Source organism: Haemorhous mexicanus, chromosome 27 (genome assembly GCF_027477595.1).
Source record: "Haemorhous mexicanus isolate bHaeMex1 chromosome 27, bHaeMex1.pri, whole genome shotgun sequence".
Lineage (NCBI taxonomy): Eukaryota > Metazoa > Chordata > Aves > Passeriformes > Fringillidae > Haemorhous > Haemorhous mexicanus.
Window position 1 is genome coordinate 5,474,503 of NC_082367.1, and position 18,687 is coordinate 5,493,189.

Here is an 18,687-nt window from a genome sequence, read left to right on the forward strand (position 1 = left end):
AGGGCATCAGGGGGAAGAAAACTTAGGGCATCAGGGGGAAGAAAACTTAGGGCATCAGGGGGAACAAAAGGCATGAAGAGGAACAAAACTTAGGGCATCAGGGGGAACAAAATTTAGGGCATCAGGAGAAACAAAACGTAGGGCATCAGGAGGAGAAAAACTTAGGGAATCAGGAGGAGTGAAAGGCATCAGGAGGAACAAAACTTAAAGCATCAGGAGAAACGAAACTTAGGGCATCAGGAGGAAGAAAATTGGGAGGAACAGAACTTAAGGCATCAGGTGGAACTAAAGGGCATCAGGAGGAAGAAAATTTAGGGCATCAGGAGGAGAAAAGCTTAGGGAATTGGGAGAAGCAAACCTTAGGGCATCAGGGGCAACAGACCTTAGGGCATCAGTGGGAACAAACCTTAGGGGATCAGTGGGAACAAACCTTAGGGCATCAGTAGAACAAATCTTAGGGCATCAGGGGGAAGAAAATTTAGGGCAGCAGGGGGAACAAGCCTTAGGGCAGCAGGAGGAACAAACCTTAGGGCATCAGGGAGAACAGATCTTAGGGCATTCAGTAGAGCAGACCTTAGGGAATTGGGAGGAGTGAAGGGCATCAGTAGAACAAATCTTAGGGGATCAGGAGGAGCAAACCTTAGGGCATCAGGGGGAGCAAATCTTAGGGCATCAGGAGGAACAAACCTTAGGGGATGAGTGGGAACAAACCTTAGGGCATCAGTAGAACAAATCTTAGGGCATCAGGGGGAAGAAAATTTAGGGCATCAGGGGGAACAAGCCTTAGGGCAGCAGGAGGAACAAACCTTAGGGCATCAGGGGGAACAGATCTTAGGGCATCAGTAGAACAGACCTTAGGGAATTGGGAGGAGTGAAGGGCATCAGTAGAACAAATCTTAGGGGATCAGTGGGAACAAACCTTAGGGCATCAGGGGGAGCAAACCTTAGGGCATCAGTAGAACAAACCTTAGGGGATGAGTGGGAACAAACCTTAGGGCATCAGTAGAACAAATCTTAGGGCATCAGGGGAAGAAAATTTAGGGCATCAGGGGGAACAAGCCTTAGGGCAGCAGGAGGAACAAACCTTAGGGGATCAGGAGGAACAGATCTTAGGGCATTCAGTAGAACACACCTTAGGGAATTGGGAGGAGTGAAGGGCATCAGTAGAACAAATCTTAGGGGATCAGTGGGAACAAACCTTAGGGCATCAGGGGGAGCAAATCTTAGGGCATCAGGAGGAACAAACCTTAGGGGATGAGTGGGAACAAACCTTAGGGCATCAGTAGAACAAATCTTAGGGCATCAGGGGGAAGAAAATTTAGGGCATCAGGGGGAACAAGCCTTAGGGCAGCAGGAGGAACAAACCTTAGGGGATCAGGAGGAACGGATCTTAGGGCATCAGTAGAGCAGACCTTAGGGGATCAGGGGGAACAAACTGAAGGAGATCAGTGGACCAAACCTTAGGGCATCAGGGGGAACAAACCTTAGGGTATCAGTAGAACAAACCTTAGGGCATCAGGGGGAGCAAACCTTAGGGCATCAGGGGGAACAGATCTTAGGGCCTCAGTAGAACAAACCTTAGGGCATCAGTAGAACAAACCTTAGGGCACCAGTAGAACAGACCTTAGGGGATCAGGAGGAACAAACCTTAGGGCATCAGTAGAACAAACCTTAGGGGATCAGGGGGAACAAACCTTAGAGCATCAGTAGAACAAACCTTAGGGCATCAGTAGAACAAACCTTAGGGCATCAGTAGAACAAACCTTAGGGCCTCAGTAGACCAAACGTCCCTGGTCCCGGCGCTGCTCTCCTTGCAGACCCCAAGAAGGCAGCCAGCCGTCCCACGAGCCGCGCCGGGAGCCGCACGGGCAGCCGGGCCAGCAGCCGGCGGGGCAGCGACGCCTCCGACTTCGACCTGCTGGAGACGCAGTCGGCCTGCTCGGACACCTCGGAGAGCAGCGCGGCCGGCGGGCAGGGCTCCCGCCGCGGCGCCGCCAAACCCTCCAAAATCCCCACCATGTCCAAGAAAACGCCCACTGCCACCCCAAAACCTCCCGGCCCTAAGAGATAATACTGTACCCGCCGCCCTCCCGAGGGAGAGGAGGGAAAAGCAAAGAAAAAAAACAACAACAAAAAAGGAAAAGCACCCAACCTGTGTCCAGTTTTTAACCCTGCTCCGTACATTGGATGTATATTTATTCTAAATGGGAGAAACTATATTGTTAAAAGTGTAAAAGAAAAGTTGTGTTATGAAGCTGCCTTATTTGGGTTATTTTTTTTGTTTTGGTTTTTTGGGTTTTTTTTTTTTCTTTTTTTGTAAGTTACTATTTTCATGTGAATATTTATGTAGATATAAAAAAATTGCCTCTCGGTGACCCCTGTTTAGAGAGGGGCCTGGAAAACTGAAATGTGGGAGAGAAAGAAAAAAAAAATCAAGAAAAAGATTTAAAAAAAAAAGGAAGCAAAAAAAAAAAGGTCAAGATGTGAAAGTGTAAAGAAAAACTAAAATATAAATAGGATTTCTGCGCGGTGCAGGGTGTGAACCTGCTTTATCTTTTAGGATTGTTTCCTAAATGCATCTTTATAAACTTAACTTGCTGTCTCAGCAAGGTAAATTATATTTAAAAGCAAAGACCTGAATCCTGCAGTGTTCAAGGAACTCTCTTTTTGTAAATCACAGATACCTCAACCAGAGAAACATGAGGTGAGGGGACTTGGGGCTTATGTTTCCATTTTTTTTAAAGCTATGTGGTTTTATCTGAAGAAAGCGGAGTTTGACTTTAATAAAATTTGCACACACTACAGCAAAGGCCGTGACAATTTTGCTGTCTTGAAAATACTGTCCTGACAACTTTGTTTTTTAAAGAACAAACCGAGGGTGAAGGGTTTGGGGAGGGGTTTGAGGAGGGGCTTCACACCAGGGTAGGATTGCAGGTCTGGATCACTGGGATGCATCCCTTAGAGGTGGTGGGCCCTCCAAAATCAAGGATTCTTCTGGATTGATGGCTTAGCCAGCCCGCCCCGCAGCGTTCCTTACACAATCACTGTTTTATCTGCATCTCTCTGTTCCCTATTTATTATTTAACTGGTCATTCCACTTCCAGCCAGGCTGAGATTGATGTGAACTCTGCTCCTAGGAGAAATCTGGACTTACACGCACAGTTGCTTGTCCTTGAAATGAGTCTCACCAGCACACTCGCTGCAAGTCCTGTCTCGCTTTTGTACGCTCCTTTTTCTTTGTAATAAAATCCAACTGACCAAGTGACCAGGAGACGAGGGCTCTGCACAGCTCCTGTATTTATTAAATATTGTTCCTCTCCGGCTCTGACCGTGTTGCTGTGTGATTCTCTCAATTGGTTTCAAATTGAGGCAAAACTGAAGCTCTACCAATGAATTGTTTCAAAGAACCAGACACATTTTTGTATTAAAATTGCTTGCGGTAATAAACGATCTTGCCTCCTGCTTTATTCCCCAGTGTTAGCTTTGTGAGGATGAGCTGGAGCTGCTCATCCCGTGTGGGAAGGCAGTGGCTGTGGGAGTCAGGGGGGGTTTGCACCCAGGTTTTGTTGTGGGATGGAGCAGGGAACCAGCCAGCCCCAAAACTGAGCAGGTGGGTGAGGCTGGTGAGGTGCTCAGTGGGGTGGGGAAGAGGGGAAGGGGTGCAAGGGGGTGTCCAAGGGTTTGGGTGGCCTTGGGAGTGGATGCCCAGGTGGGTGAGTGTCCCCAGGTGTGGATGTTCATGGATTTGGGTGCCAGTGAGGGTGGGTGCCCCTGGCTTTGGTTGCCTACAAGGGGGAGCCTCCTTAGAGGTGGGTGCCCATGGGGTGAGCATCCCTAGGAATGGATTTCCACGTGTTTATGCCCCCACGAGCAGGAGCATCCCTAGGGATGGATGCCCATGGTTTTGGGTATTAGTGAGGGTGGGAAACCAGGGCTTTGGGTGCCCACCAGGATAAGCAATCCCAGGGATGGGTTCCCATGAATTTGCGTCTCCACGGCTTTGAGTTCCTGCCGCTTCTCATGCCCAGCGATGCTCCCCGTGCCCCGGAGCCACCGGGCGGGCAGGGCCGGGGCGGTGCCGCTGGAGGGACCGTCCCTTTCCCTCGCCCCGCCGGGGCGGACCGGAGCCGGAGCCGGGGCCGTGCCGGTGCCCGGGGCCGCACCGCACCGGGCGGGCGGGGGGTCCCGGCGGTGCCATGGGGCCGGGGCGCGGGGCGGGCGGGGGGAGGCGTGGGGCCGTGGCGCTGCTCTGGGTGGCGGCCGTGCTGTGCCAGCTGGGCAGCGGCAGCGTCCTCCGCCGCCGGCTCCACGCCGCCGGGGTCCCGCAGCGGCGGCTGAGCGGCGGCGAGCGGCGGGACGTGCAGCGGGAGATCCTGGCCGTGCTGGGGCTGCCCGGCCGGCCCCGGCCCCGCGCCCCCGGCCGCGCCCCCGCCGCCGCCGCGCCGCTCTTCATGCTCGATCTGTACCACGCCGTGGCCGGAGAGGAGGAGGAGGAGGGTGAGGAAGCGGCGGTGTCGCGCCCGGTACTCACCGGGCTCAGCACGCAGAGCCCCCCGCCCGGCAGCGTCGTGAGCCGCGCAGACACCGTGGTCAGCCTCGTTAATATGGGTGAGAAGCGCTGCGGGGCACCGGGAGGAGCGGGGGGCACCGGGATGTGCGGGGCACCGGGAGGACCGGAGCGCACCGGGGGTACCGGGATGTGCGGGCAGGATCCCGGCGGCTTTGGCCGGGACGATCGGAACACACCGGGATGATCCCGATGGTTTAGGCAGGACCGGGGCGCACGGAGGGACCGGGGGGGACCGAAGCAGGCAGGAGGGGACGGGCAGGACCGGCGAGGAGGCGGCGGCGGAGCCGAGAGGGCACCGAGGGGACACCGAGGGACAGCCCCGGCGCGACGGGCGCACCGGGCTGAGCTGACCCCGACCCCAACTCCTGGTCCGTGACCGTGGTACCGGCAGCTCCGAGCATCCCTCGGGGTGGTTTCTCAGCCCTTGTTCAAACAATGAACTTTTTTACCCAAAGCTGAGCTCAGTGACGGGGGGAGCGGCGGTGAGGGACACGGTGGCGGTGAGGGACACGGTGGCGGTGAGGGACACGGTGGCGGGGTGAAAGCGGCCAGGATGAATCCCAAATCCATTTAAAAGGGAGAAATGGAGAAGGGGAATGTCCTGCAGCAAGAAGGAGCTGAGGGAGGCTCGTCCAGCCCGCTCTCCCCGCTTCAGCGGGCGCAAGGTGGGCAGAGAACGGAGCTCAGGACAGGCGGGACAGCGGCTCTGGTGCCAGCAGCAGGGTAACCCGCGATGGGACACCGAATCACGGCTCCCAATAAAACCCTCCAGGCTGCTGATTACTGCCGGAATCCCGTCCAGCTGGTTTCCAGGCTCCAGCATCCCTCGGATTTCCAGGCTGGAGCAGAGGCAGAGCTGATCCCAGCTCAGCGGGGCCACAAACACCCGGGATGGGGTGGATCCTCTCCCAGGGCAGGCACTGGGGTGGCCTGAGCCCAGCGGGATTTGCAGACCAGCAGCTCGGATATGGAGCTTTTCCCTGCCCCTACTCGCTGTTTTGAGGGGTGTTCGGGTGCCCCGAGCACAAAATCCCCCCCAACCTCTGAGGATGGGGAGAACACCTCCTCGGAGATTGGAGGCAGGGAGGGGGATCTCAGCCTTGGGAGGAGGTTTAAGCGAGGGAGGGGCTGTGGAGGTGTGTCCCGCTCGTTCCTACATCCCTGTACCGTGTGTGGGTGTGAGGAGTCTCCCTGGCACAGACCCAGGTGCTTGGGGTGCCCACAGGTGCAGGCACCCAGCTCCCCTCCAGAATCCGGAGTGGAGTTCAGCATCCTGGGAAAGCCGAGGGCGATGGAGACAAAAACTGAAGCACCAAATCCCCTCAGCACTTGGGACAACACCCGAGCACCAAAAAGGGCTCTAAAATGGGCAGGTTTGATGGCAAGCGGGGTGGGATGCTCAGGGGAGCCTTTGGGAGGGGTCACTGCTGGCACAGGGCACTGCTCCCCTTCCCAGTGCCCCTGGAGCAGCCAGGAGAGTTGGGGAGCTCCAGCCTTCCATTTGAATGGCTTTGATTTCTGCGGCTTCCCCAGCCCCTTCATGTTAATTAAATAAGGAGGTTTTTTTGTGGGAGAAGGCCAGCTCTCATTTGCATACATAATGAGCTGCACAATTATCCTGATGGGACATGCAAATGGGGTAAAGTCTGTGCCCCATTGGGCTCCTGGACCTCTTTGGACCTGTGTGAGCCGGGCTGGAGCGCAGCTCCCGAGGCACTCCTCGTTCCTGGGAAGGGGGAGTGCCAAAAACCCCCGGAGCACCAGCACGGCCCAGGCTGGGGACAGGGGCAGCCCCAGCTGCCTTTGGGGATGCTGGATCCGCCCATCCCACCCCTGCTGCTCCTCCCGGAGCGGGGATGAGGCCCGGTCTGTGCCGTTTCTGTGCCCCTCCTGCAGCAGCCCGGCTGGGTTTTGGGGGGATTTTTGGGGGTTTTTAAGCCCGGGGTGAGGATGGGCTTTGGGATTTCTCCTCAGCTGTGAGTCATGGATACGGGCAGGGTGTAATTGTGGAGCAGGGAGATGTGGAATGGGAAGGGGGTGAGGGCTGACAGCATTCCCGAGCCCCCCAGGGCACCACAGCACACACATCCCCCTCTCCCTGCTGGCTCCTGGTTTATTGGGAGGTGTCCCATGGCAAGGGGGTGGAATTCGATGATCTTTAAGGTTCCTTCCAACCCGAAGCAGTCTGTGATTCCCCGTGGCTGTTTCAGCTGAAGATGTGCCCACAGCCAAACATCTTCCTGGAAAATCCAGGGAGCACTGGAGAGGAACCCAGGACACCCTGGCAAAACCAGCCACAGCACCCCGGGCACCTCAGGGCACCCTGAGTGTGGGGTGGGAGCTCAGGGCAGCTCTTTCATGGAATTTTAGGAGCTGGGAAGTGCTGCTCCACTCCAGACTGGAAGTTCATCACCCACTGCCCTCGCCCCACACCATTACCACTGAAATCCAGCTGCTGTCAGCAGCTGGCTCAGGATTTCCCCAGCCCTGGCTTCATTTTGCAGCCATTTGAGCCTCCTCTCCTGGGCACCCACCCCAGGGCAGCCTCTGCCAGGGTGTCAGTGCTCTCCATGGACCCTCTCTGTGTGATTTAATGGGAAAAGCTTCCCAAAGAAATCCTGGGATCCACCTGGGACAGGGTGCTCCTGCTGGGTGTGTGCAGGGCAGGGGCCAGGGCCGTGTCCCAGCTGGGCTGGGGGTGTCCAGAGCTGAGCTCTGTGTGCTGCAGCTCCCAGGAGGATGGAGGGAGCAAACTGGGAGTCTGGGTGTGCTGGGATAACTCCTAAATCCCTCCCCACCTCAGAAAACCTCCAGAGCTTATTTTTTTCCCTGCTTGCTAGGAAAGGACAGCATCTTCCCTGCATCTCCTTGAAACCTATTTTAGGCTGCAGAGCACTTGATGTGGTTGAATATCCTGGCATTTCCTTTTAATTTGGTGTCTGAAATGATCGTGGGGACCCACGGGGAGCAGCCAGGCCCGGTAATTACCCCTGATGCCCAGTTGGTAGGAGTTTATAGAAGGAAAAACGTGCAGCTAAGAATAACCTGGGGAGCAGGAGGAAGGGTGGGATCTGGGAAGAGATCTGGGAATGCTCAGGGACTGGGAGACACCAGGAGGCTCAGCTGAGATGGAGCTGGGCATCCCCTGCCAGGGGAACAGCCCCAAGGCTGCTTATATTGCTTTATAATCATTTTTATATTATTTTTGGGGGGTGATGGGAGCACAGAGGGGCTCTCAGTTTTGGGGGAAGGTGCAGCAGCTCCTGGGGATGATGCCAAAGGAGGGGGAAAGGAGAGCAAAGCTCTTGGGTTGGGCTTTTTTCGTGCCTCTCCTCTGCAATCCGGATAATCCACCCACAGATAATTGAGGGTTGGTGGTGTGGCTGAGTCAACCCGGAGCAGGGGCAGCTTCCCAGGCACCCTGGGCTCCCCAAACCACCCGGGGGGGCACCTCCAGAGCACCCCCAGCTGCATCTGAGCACCCACAGCCCTGCTGGGTGCTCGGGGGGGCTGCAGGGCTCTCCTCTCCCAACCATTTTGGGTTTAGCAGCCAACAGGGGGATGTTGAGCCCTCCCCAAAACCTCCAAACTCCCGTTTGTGGTGCTCCAAGCTGCTGTTTGTGCACCAGAAGGGGAAGCTTCTCCCTCACTCCTCCCCCTCCAAAGGGGTTCCCGTTTTTCCTCCCTGGAGCAGCAGAGAATTCAGGGATTCCTCCCAGGATTTCATCCCAAACGGATCCAGCTGATTTGGTTCATCAAGGAGCTCAGCTAATTGCAGCCCTTTTTGCATTTCTCCTGCTGCCAAGGTGTCCCTGGGCTCCCTTCCCACCAAACCCCCTCCTCTGCTTTCACCTCCATCACCTCCACGACAACAGGAATTCTTCCTTTAAAAAAATTTCAGCAGAGGCTTTCACTCTTCTCTAGGGACAAAAATCACCTTTTTGGCCTTTTTAAATCTGGTGTGGGGTCTCTGTGACAAAAAAAATCCCTCTGCCCATCCCTGGGTGAGGGTGCAGCTGCAGCCAAAGCTTTTGGAGCAGAGGGGTCACCCAAGTGACCCAGAACAGCCAAGGGGACCCCTGGAGTGACGTGGGACACTCGCAGTGCTAAAAACCAGAGGTGACTCCTCTGCTCGCGTTTGGGGGGAGCTGAAGGACCAAAACCCCAGGAGAATAAACCCCCCCAGGATGGGACGGTGGAAGGAATGGAAAAGAGGGACTGCAGAGGGTCTGGGGGCTCGGTGTGCCCCCCGAGGGGGGCAGGGGTCGGGCCAGGTGCCCGGAGCATCCTCCTGCCCAGCTGGCAGCCGCCCCGCCGGGGCAGGAAGCGCTCTCCGCATCCGCCCTGCCCGCCCGGCCCCGGCTCTTTTTATAACCCAGCTTGTGGTGAGGCCGGGAGCTGCAGGGAGTGTGGGACTTAAAAACAAAACAACAAAAAAAACACACACAGAAAAAGGGGCAAAAAAAAAAGAGGAAAAAATAAAAAGAAGAAGGAAAAAAACTTTGTGGGTACTTAAGTAAAATCTCGGGGTTGGGTTTGGAGGGATGCGCTGTGTAAATGGGGATGGCAAGGTCATGGGGGATTAAATTTGGGATATTTCCCCTCTGGAATTGGTTAAAAAATGCATTTCAAATGTTTGGGTTTGATTTAGTTTAAGTTTTAAAAGTAAGCGTCAGGTTTATGTTTGCGTCCTAAGCCGGAGAAGCTTTGGTCACATTAAATGTGATTCAATCATAAACTTCATATATAAATATAAATATAATAAATATAAATATAAATACAAATTTATATAAATATAAATATAGTTATTAATATAATAAAAAATAAATATAAATACAAAATTGTCTATAAATATAAATATAAATACAAATACAAATACAAATACAAATACAAAATTATATATAACTATAACTATAACTATAAATATAGTTATTAATATAATATAAATATAAATATAAATACAAAATTGACTATAAATATAGATATAGATATAGATATAGATATAAATACAAATACAAATATAAATACAAAATTATCTATAACTATAACTATAAATATAAATATAGTTATAAATATAATTATAAATACAAAATTGTCTATAAATACAAATATAAATACAAATATAAATACAAAATTTTATATAACTATAACTATAAATATAAATATAGATATAAATATAGTTATTAATATAATATAAATATAAATACAAATACAAAATTATCTATAAATATAAATGCAAATATAACTATAACTAACTATAACTATAACTATAACTATACCTATACCTGTACCTATAAATATAAATATAAATATAAATATAAGTATAAGTATAAGTATAAATATAAATATTAATAATATAACTATAACTATAACTATAACTATAACTATAACTATAACTATAACTATAACTATAAATATAAATATAAATATAAATATAAATATAAATATAAATATAAATATAAATATAAATATAAATATGGCAAGCTTATGGTGGATTAAATTTGGAATATTTCCCTCCTGGAATTGGTTAAAAAATGCATTTTAAATGTTTATTTTTGATTTAGTTAATTATTTAATTTAGTTTTGAATGTAAGTGCCAGGTTATGTTGTTCTTCTGCCTGAAGCAGGAGAAGCTTTAGTCACATTGAATCATATTTAATCATAAATTTTATATATATATAAAAATATATATGGGAATGGCAAGCTTATAGTGGCTTAAATTTGGAATATTCCCCCCCTGGAATTGGTTAAAAAATGCATTTTAAATGTTTAAATTTTATTTATTTAATTATTTGGTTTTATTTTAAAAGTAAGCACCAGGTTACATTGTTTTTGTGCCCGAAGCAGGAGAAGCTTTAGTCACATTGAATCATATTTAATCATAAACTTTAATTATACTCAGACCAGGAAGATTGGGGTATTTTTAAAGAACAATTTCAAGTAAATAATTGCACATCACCAAAACTGTGGGGGCTGCATTACCATGGAGAAAGGAAGGTTTATTCTTTATGGACAAACAACATAAAATCAGATTTTTCCTGTCCCAGTGTGATGGAGAAATGAGGTGTTTTCAGGAAAAAGGGAGTGTTTTTTTTTACAGAGCAGTGACCTGATGATCCCCCCCAGCTCCCCAAAAACACACAGGATAAATATTTTTATTTGTGGCTCGATTTTTGCTTGTGTTCACATCTTTACTTGTGGACCTGTGATACCCAGTGACGGCCCTGATGAGCCCTGGGTTTGTCTGCTGCAAGAAAATCTGGAAAACCTCAATTCCTGCTCCAGAGGGTTCTGCTGAGCCCCAAAACCTCAAAATTTTGAGTGTGTTTTTCACCTTTTGATGAAGCAGCCCCCAAAGCCCGGCACATTCTCTGTGCTCCTCCCATAGCCAGCGTTTGTGTTTTTTATTTTATTTTAATTTTAGTCACTAATAAAGGAAGAGGGCCGGGAGGGGAAGCTGGTGGGTTTACAGCAAAATAAATTGCAGAACTAGGGGAGGGATGACCCACATCCAAACCCCCAGGAGATGAGAACTTCCAACCAAGGGCGAGCAGCCCAGAACCAGCGAGTTTATCCCCAAAATCCACTCGGTGGGGCTCAGTGGGGATGTTCCAGCCTTGGCTCAGCCATCCCTGAGCCCTTTTTTTTTTGCTCCTCAGTGGAGCAGGACCGGGACCTGCTGTCACCCAAGCCCTACTGGAAGGAGTTCAGGTTCGACCTGACCCAGGTGCCGGCGGGAGAGGCCGTGACGGCCGCCGAGTTCCGCATCTACAAATCGCGGGCTGTGGGCAGGCACGGCAACAGCAGCCTGCACGTCAGCATCTACGAGGTGGCTGGGCAGCATTCCAACAGGTCAGGGGCTGGGAAAGGCTGGGGGGCAGCAAAGGGGGTGGGGAGAGGATCGGGGGTGGTGGGAGTGGGGATGGAGGTGGGGGAGTGGGGATGGCGTGGAGAAAATGGGGGTGGGTGAAGAGGATGGGGATGGGGGTGAGGACGAAGGTGGGAATGAAGGAGATGGGAAGGGAATGAAGATGATGGGAATGGGGGTGAGGATGAAGGTGAAGGGGGTGGGAAAAGGTGTGGGAGTGAAGGAGATGGGAAGGGAATGGGGATGGAGTGAAGAGGTTGGGAATGGGGGTGAGGATGAAGATGGTGGGGGTGGGAATGAAGGAGATGGGAAGGGAATGGGGACAGGAGTGAAGATGATGGGAATGGGGGTGATGATGAGGGTGAAGGGGGTGGGAAAAGGTGTGAGGATGAAGGAGAAGGGAAGGGAATGGAGATAGGAATGAAGAGGATGGGAATGGGGGTGAGGATGAGGGGGAAGGGGTGGGAAAAGGTGTGGGGATGAAGGAGATGGGAAGGGAATGGGGATAGGAGTGAAGATGATGGGAATGGGGGTGAGGAGGAAGGTCATGGGTGTGGGAGTGAAGGAGATGGGAAGGGAACAGGGATAGCAGTGAAGATGATGGGAATGGGGGTGAGGATGAAGGTGAAGGAGTGGTAAAGGCTGTGGGAGTGAAGGAGATGGGAAGGGAATGGGGATGGGGTGAAGAGGATGGGAATGGGGTGAGGATGAAGGTCATGGGAATGGGAGTGAAGGAGATGGGAAGGAAACAGGGATAGGAGTGAAGAGGATGGGAATGGGGTGAGGATGAAGGTCATGGGAATGGGAGTGAAGGAGATGAGAAGGAAACAGGGATAGGAGTGAAGAGGATGGGAATGGGGTGAGGATGAAGATGGTGGGGGTGGGAATGAAGGAGATGGGAATGGAATGGGGATGGGGTGAAGAGGATGGGAATGATGATGATGAAGGTGGGAATGAAGGAGATGGGAAAGGAACAGGGATAGGAATGAAGATGATGGGAATGCAGCGATGGGGATGATGGGCATGGGAATGGGAATGAAAATGTGGACGGGTAAGGGAATGGAGAAAATGGGATTGGGAATGGAAAGAAGGTTAATGGGGATGGGGATAGGTACAGGAATGAAGATGGGAATGGGGAGGAAGATGATGGGAATGGGTGTGGGTACAGGAATGAAGATGGGAATGAGAATGGAACTGAAGAAGAGGGGAATGGGGTTGGGAATGGGGTGATGGGGATGGCAATGGAAATTAGGATGATGGGAATGAGTGTGGGTACAGGAATGAAGATGGGAATGGGAATGCAAATAAAGCCAATGGGAATGGTGCTGAAGAAAAGGGGAATGGGGTGATGGGGATGGAAATGAAGACGATGGGGATGGGAATTGGGATGAAGAGGGAGGCAGGTACAGGGACCAGCTCCAGGCTTTCCCTTCCCACCCCACCCAGAGCGGCACCGCCGTGTCCGGCTGCTCCCACACCTTCCCCCAGGGCACTGCCACGCCCTGGCATCTCCACCTGGGCAGGGAGGGAGCTTTCCCAGGACACCCCCGTGGTGTCCAGCACCCAAGAGCCGGGATCTGCCCAGGCACAACTCCCAGGAGTCATTCCCATTCATTATCCCTCCTGCTGGAGCCCTTTGGGTGCTGTTACTCACCTGCTCCTTTCCCCGATCCTGCAGGGAATCTGACCTGTTCCTGCTGGATGTGCAGGACCTGCGTGCTGGCACAGAGGGCTGGCTGGTGTTTGATGTCACAGCTGCCAGCAGCCACTGGTCAGTGGATCAGAAATACACCCTGGGGCTGCGGCTCTACGTGGAGACAGATGATGGTGAGCCTGCCCGACCCCCCTGCAGAGTTTGGGGACAAATTCCCAGGAATTGGAGTCCTCTCAGTGCTGTGGATGTGCTGGGGGGGTGATCTCAGTGCAATTTAGAATTTCCAGCTCTGACGGGTGCCAGCAGTCTGGGTTTGCAGGTTCTGATGGGTGGACTGTAATTAACCTCATTAATAGTTAATGAACTCCTTACCTGGAGGGATCCTCCGTGTGTGTGGCAGAGGATTAACCCTGTTTTCCCCACGGGACTAAATCTGCTCCAGCAGAGCCTTTTCCAGGTGGGAAGGCACACAAAGAGCAGCTCCTCTTCCACGGGAGGAGGAATCCAGCCCCATCCATTCCTTGGGGTGAAGGAGAAAATCCCTTTTCATCCCTGAACAGCCCCGTGTGACCATTTCATGCTGGACCAGGAGGCTCCATCCCCTTGGCATGCCAAAACCACATCTCCCTCTGCAAATTCCCTGCACTTTTAATCTCTGCTTTAACCAAACGAGTTCTCTTCGAGGACAAACCCCAGAGATGGTCCTGTCCCTGCAGGGCACAGCGTGGATCCAGGCTCAGCTGGGCTCCTGGGGCGCCGGGGACCCCGCTCCAAGCAGCCCTTCATGGTGACATTTTTCCGGGCCAGCCCCAGCCCCTCCCGTGTCACACGAGCAGCCAAACCCCCGAGGAGGCGACAGCCCAAGAAATCCAACGACCTCCCCCACCCAAACAAGCTCCCAGGAATTTTTGGTAAGGTGTTTCCTGCAGGAGGAGGGATCACCCTGTGGAAAACACGAGGCTCTGCTTGTCAGCACTTTGAAATCCCAATTTTTTTGGCCCAAGGGAAATGGAGCAAAAAGTTCTGAGGTTTTAGGATTGGAGGGTTTTGCAGTTTGGAAGGTGCAGAGAGGGTTTGGGTTGGATGCCCTCAAGGAAATGGTGTTTTGTGAGCGTGTCAGGATTACTGAATATTGGAATTTTTGCCTCATTGCCCTTGGCTTTGGAGCCCTGGGAAGGTGTCACAGCTCCAGAAAGCTCAGGCAGGAGGGGAGCAGGAAGGCCTGAATTTGGGAAACCCTCAAAGTGAGCAAAGCTGGGGTTTAGCCCTTCCAAGGCTGAGTTCCTTCATCCCAATATTGGAATATCAATTCACAGGCCAGTCTGGAGCTGCTTTTCCCTTTGTGCAGCAACAAAGGCTCCTCTCCTTTGGCTCTCCTGGGCTAATCCCAGTCCCAGGGGCTGAATCCCACCTCGGAGGGGGAATTCCAGGGCTGAAATCCCCGTCCCCTTTTCCCACAGATGATGTCCCCCCCACGGATGGGCGGCAGGTCTGCCGGCGCCACGAGCTCTACGTCAGCTTCCAGGACCTCGGCTGGCTGGTACTTGTCTGCTGGGAGAAGTAAATGACAAAAAACCCCCAATCATTCCATCCCCCCACCCTGGGCTCCCTCCCAGGCTGGATTCTCCTGCCCATGAAACCATCCCAGGAGCTGGGAAGGCAAACACGAACTGCCACAACCCCAAACCCCACCGGTGACCCCAAACAACTCACAGCTGACCCCAAAAACCAAAATAAACCCTTGCTGAGCTGTTTGTGCAGGTGGGGAACAGATGAGGGGGCACAGAAGGGTGAAACCCTCCATGTAATCCCATTTTTTTTTGTTTTTTTCGCAGGACTGGGTGATTGCTCCCCAGGGATACTCAGCCTACTACTGCGAGGGGGAGTGTGCATTCCCACTGGACTCCTGCATGAACGCCACCAACCACGCCATCCTGCAGTCCCTGGTCAGTGCAGCCCACCAGGGCAGCCCTGGGGGGACAGCCGGGGTCCTGGGGAGCACTCGGAGCCTGGCAGGTCCTGAGGAAGAGCTGGGATTTTGGGCAGAGCACGGCTGGGTTAGAGGGTGCTCGGGCGGGAGGGTGCAGGTGGGCTCCTGGTTGGGATAAAGAATTGGTGGGGGCACGCACATCTGGGGGGGGTGCATGCACATCTGGGGGGGGGGGGAACGCACATCTGGGGGGGGTGCATGCACATCTGGGTGGGTGCATGCACATCGGGGGGTGAATGCACATCTGGGGGGTGAACGCACATCTGGGGGGGTGCATGCACATCTGGGTGTGTGAATGCACATCTGGGTGGGTGCATGCACATCTGGGTGGGTGCATGCCCATCTAGGTGTATGAATGCACATCTGGGTGGGTGCATGCACATCTGGGGGGGTGAATGCACATCTGGGTGGGTGCATGCACATCTAGGTGTATGAATGCACATCTGGGTGGGTGAATGCACATCTGGGTAGGTTCACACCAATCTAGGTGGGTGAATGCACATCTGGGTGGGTGAATGCACATCTGGGTAGGTTCATACCTATCTAGGTGGGTGAATGCCCATCTGGCTGGGTGCTCACACATCTGGATGGCTGCTCACAGGCTGGCCCCCAGCACAGGCTCCCAGGAGGTTCCAATATGGAATTTCAAGGCATTCGTGGAGGGACCCAGAGTGAGGGCACAAAGCTCTGTCCTTCATCATCAGCCAGGAGGGTGCGACAGGATTTTGTCAGCCCAGAGCTCCCTCTTGATTTCCTGACACCATCCCGCCCCAGTTTCACAGCAGTTGGGGCAAAACTGATGATTTCTGGCAGATTAATGATCCCTGTCCCCTGGCAGCGAGCTGGGGAGCAGGGACAAGCCCAGGGCACACCAGAGCCCCCCCAAAAAAGTCCCAGTGTCATCCCTGCATCCTCCCCTCCAGCTGCTCCTGAGGGTTTATCCACAGCCCCAGCACCCAAACGTTGGGCTCAGCACATTCCCAGCAAGAAAAGCTTTAATGCCTTGGGTTTGTTTTTTTCCCAAACCCACCCCACATCCCAGCCAGCGCTTTAATTTCTGGAATTTCCTGCCCTGTGAGTGTTTGGTTTCCCAATGGCAGAGCCACCCCGGCTCCGGTGCTCGCGGTTAATTACAGGGAGCGCCGAGCCCTCGGCCCAGCCTTTGAAGGTGTCGCCTGGCTGGGTTTAATTTTGACATGAACAAAACTTCCAGGGGCTGGGAACCATCCAGGGAGGGGCTCTTCCCCCCCCCTACACCCACCCATCACCCCCAAACCCAGCGCTGTTCCCAAAACGGAGCCGCTGGGGCAGGATGTGAATCACCTGGATCCGGCCCTTCTGGGAAGAGCCAGGGCAAAGGCGGCTGGGGAGCCGTGCCAGCCCCAGGCTGAGCTGCAAATAGCAGGGTTGGACAGCAAAAACACCGGACTTCCGAGCTGGGAGAGCTCGGCTGCCCCTGCTGTAAATGAATCGCACATGTCGGGGCAGCCACCAGGGCTCCCGCGTCCTGCCGGCCTCCTCCAGCCCCGGCCCTGCAGGAAAACGCCGGGATAACACGTGTCCCCAGCAGGGAAAAACCATCCAAGAGTGGGGTCCTGTTCACAGAGGTGTTGTGGACTTTAGGGTTTAAGTTTGGGGTGGAGAATCTCTGTTGGAACGACACCCAGCGCCCCCCGCCCACACCGGAGCCCGACCCGTGCTGCGCTGGTTTTCTTTAGTCATTTGCCTGTTTTTGTGAGAAAAAGGGCCCTGAAATCCCAAATTAATGAAGGGGCTGCCTGGCCCACGCAGTGCCATGAGCCCTGATCCAACATAAACCGCAGCAGGGACTGCCTGGAGTTTAGAATAAATATTTTTGCAAAAAGATGGAAATAATCCCCCCATTCACTCAGGGTTTTTTGGTTGGGTTGCTGCCTGGAGCCACGTTTGCTGGCACTGACGGGCTCCATCCATCCCCCAGGTCCACCTGATGAAGCCTGAGGCCGTGCCCAAGGCGTGCTGTGCCCCCACCAAGCTCAGTGCCACCTCTGTCCTCTACTACGACAGCAACAACAACGTCATCCTCAAAAAGCACAGGAACATGGTGGTGAAATCCTGTGGCTGCCACTGATGGACAGCTCCCATCCCCACCCCTGGGTGTCCCATTCCCTCTCCTGAGTGTCCCATTCACACCCCTGGATGTCCCATTCCTGTCCCTCAGTGTCCCCTTCCCATCCCTGAGTGTCCCATCCCCATCCCTGGATGTCCCATCCCATCCCTGAGTGTCCCATCCCATTCCTGGATGTCCCATCCCCACTCCTGAGTGTCCCATCCCACCCCCGGATATCTCATTCCCATCCCTGGATGTCCCATTCCATCCCTCAGTGTCCCATTCCCGCCCCTGAGTGTCCCATCCCCATCCCTGAGTGTCCCATCCCCATCCCTGAGTGTCCCATTCCTGTCCCTCAGTGTTCCATTCCCACCCCTGGATGTCCCATCCCATCCCTGAGTGTCCCATCCTGATCCCTGGATGTCCCATCCCCATCCCTCAATGTCCCATCCCATCCCTGAGTGTCCATCCCCATCCCTGGATGTCCCATCCCCACCCCTGCATGTCCCATCCCATCCCTGAGTGTCCCATCCCATCCCTGAGTGTCCCATGCCATCCCTCAGTGTCCCATTCCCACTCCTCAGTGTCCCATCTCATCCCTGAGTGTCCCATCCCATCCCTGAGTGTCCCATTCCCACCCCTGGATGTCCCATCCCATCCCTGAGTGTCCCATGCCATCCCTGAGTGTCCCATTCCCACTCCTAGTGTCCCATGCCATCCCTGAGTGTCCCATCCCCATTCCTGAGTGTCCCATCCCATCCCTGAGTGTCCCATCTCATCCCTGAGTGTCCCATCCCATCCCTGAGTGTCCCATCCCCATTCCTGAGTGTCCCATCCCATCCCTGAGTGTCCCATCCCCATCCCTGAGTGTCCCATCCCATCCCTGAGTGTCCCATTCCATCCCTGGATGTCCCATTCCACCCCTGAGTGTCCCCTCCCATTCCCACCACAGCAATGTGTCCCTGGGTTTCTGCTGCACTCATGGAAGAGGAGCTTTGTGGGCTGCATCAGAGCAAAATCCATTAATAATAATAATAATAATAAATAATTAATAATAAAAGCCAAAAAAAACCCCTCCCACCCCTTTCCAGAAGTGGATGTAAATAATACAAAACTTCCTTTTTCTTATCCTGCTTGATGAGACACAGATACATACAAACATATAAATATAGAGAGAGAGGAAAGAGGATTTTTGGCTGATTCTGTTTGGTCTGAGGAGTTTTCCCTGTGCTGGAGGCACTTTTGTGGGGAGGCAGCACCAGCTTGCTCTGAGCTGTTTCTAGCTGTGTGTTTCTCCACTAACCCACCTCTACCCAAGTGCTTTTAATTCCCTTAATGAAAATATCATCAGCCAATTAAGTAGCTGGCTGACTAACCCCCTCCTGTTTACCCAAAGTTCACCCAAACTCAGCCAGCTGGAAAAAAAATAAAATATCCATATTGAGCTGCAGCACTGTTATAAAATAAACGCAAAGTTTGGAAAGTAAACACGGAGTTTCTCTTGCTCTTTGTTTTT

At 52.7% G+C, this 18,687-nt stretch overlaps 2 protein-coding genes across 13 annotated transcripts in view; both read left to right on the forward strand.

Moving 5' to 3' along the window:
• The window catches only part of MACF1 (microtubule actin crosslinking factor 1), a 144,346-nt gene extending 140,899 nt beyond the window's left edge, over window positions 1–3,447 (forward strand). For all 12 annotated transcript variants that reach the window (XM_059868557.1, XM_059868560.1, XM_059868559.1 and 9 more), the window contains one exon: window positions 1,818–3,447. In XM_059868557.1, the coding sequence (XP_059724540.1) occupies window positions 1,818–2,071 (254 nt within the window). In that variant the 3' untranslated portion in view covers window positions 2,072–3,447. The remainder of the gene's footprint in view (window positions 1–1,817) is intronic.
• A 749-nt stretch (window positions 3,448–4,196) lies between these two features.
• Window positions 4,197–18,659, forward strand: LOC132338838 (bone morphogenetic protein 8A-like). The gene is made up of 7 exons (XM_059868743.1): window positions 4,197–4,608; window positions 11,230–11,422; window positions 13,117–13,265; window positions 13,809–14,003; window positions 14,553–14,632; window positions 14,928–15,038; window positions 17,043–18,659. The coding sequence occupies exons 1-7, from the start codon at window positions 4,197–4,199 to the stop codon at window positions 17,190–17,192; spliced, it is 1,290 nt and encodes a 429-aa protein (XP_059724726.1). The 3' UTR covers window positions 17,193–18,659.
• The last annotated feature ends 28 nt before the right edge of the window (window positions 18,660–18,687 follow it).

Bases quoted from the DNA above. Each gene is read 5' to 3' on its own strand.
- LOC132338838 (XM_059868743.1), top strand. From the start codon at position 4,197: ATGGGGCCGGGGCGCGGGGCGGGCGGGGGGAGGCGTGGGGCCGTGGCG. The intron at 14,004-14,552 runs GTAAGGTGTTTC...CTTTTCCCACAG, and splicing joins CAAGCTCCCAGGAATTTTTG to ATGATGTCCCCCCCACGGAT. The intron at 15,039-17,042 runs GTCAGTGCAGCC...TCCATCCCCCAG, and splicing joins ACGCCATCCTGCAGTCCCTG to GTCCACCTGATGAAGCCTGA.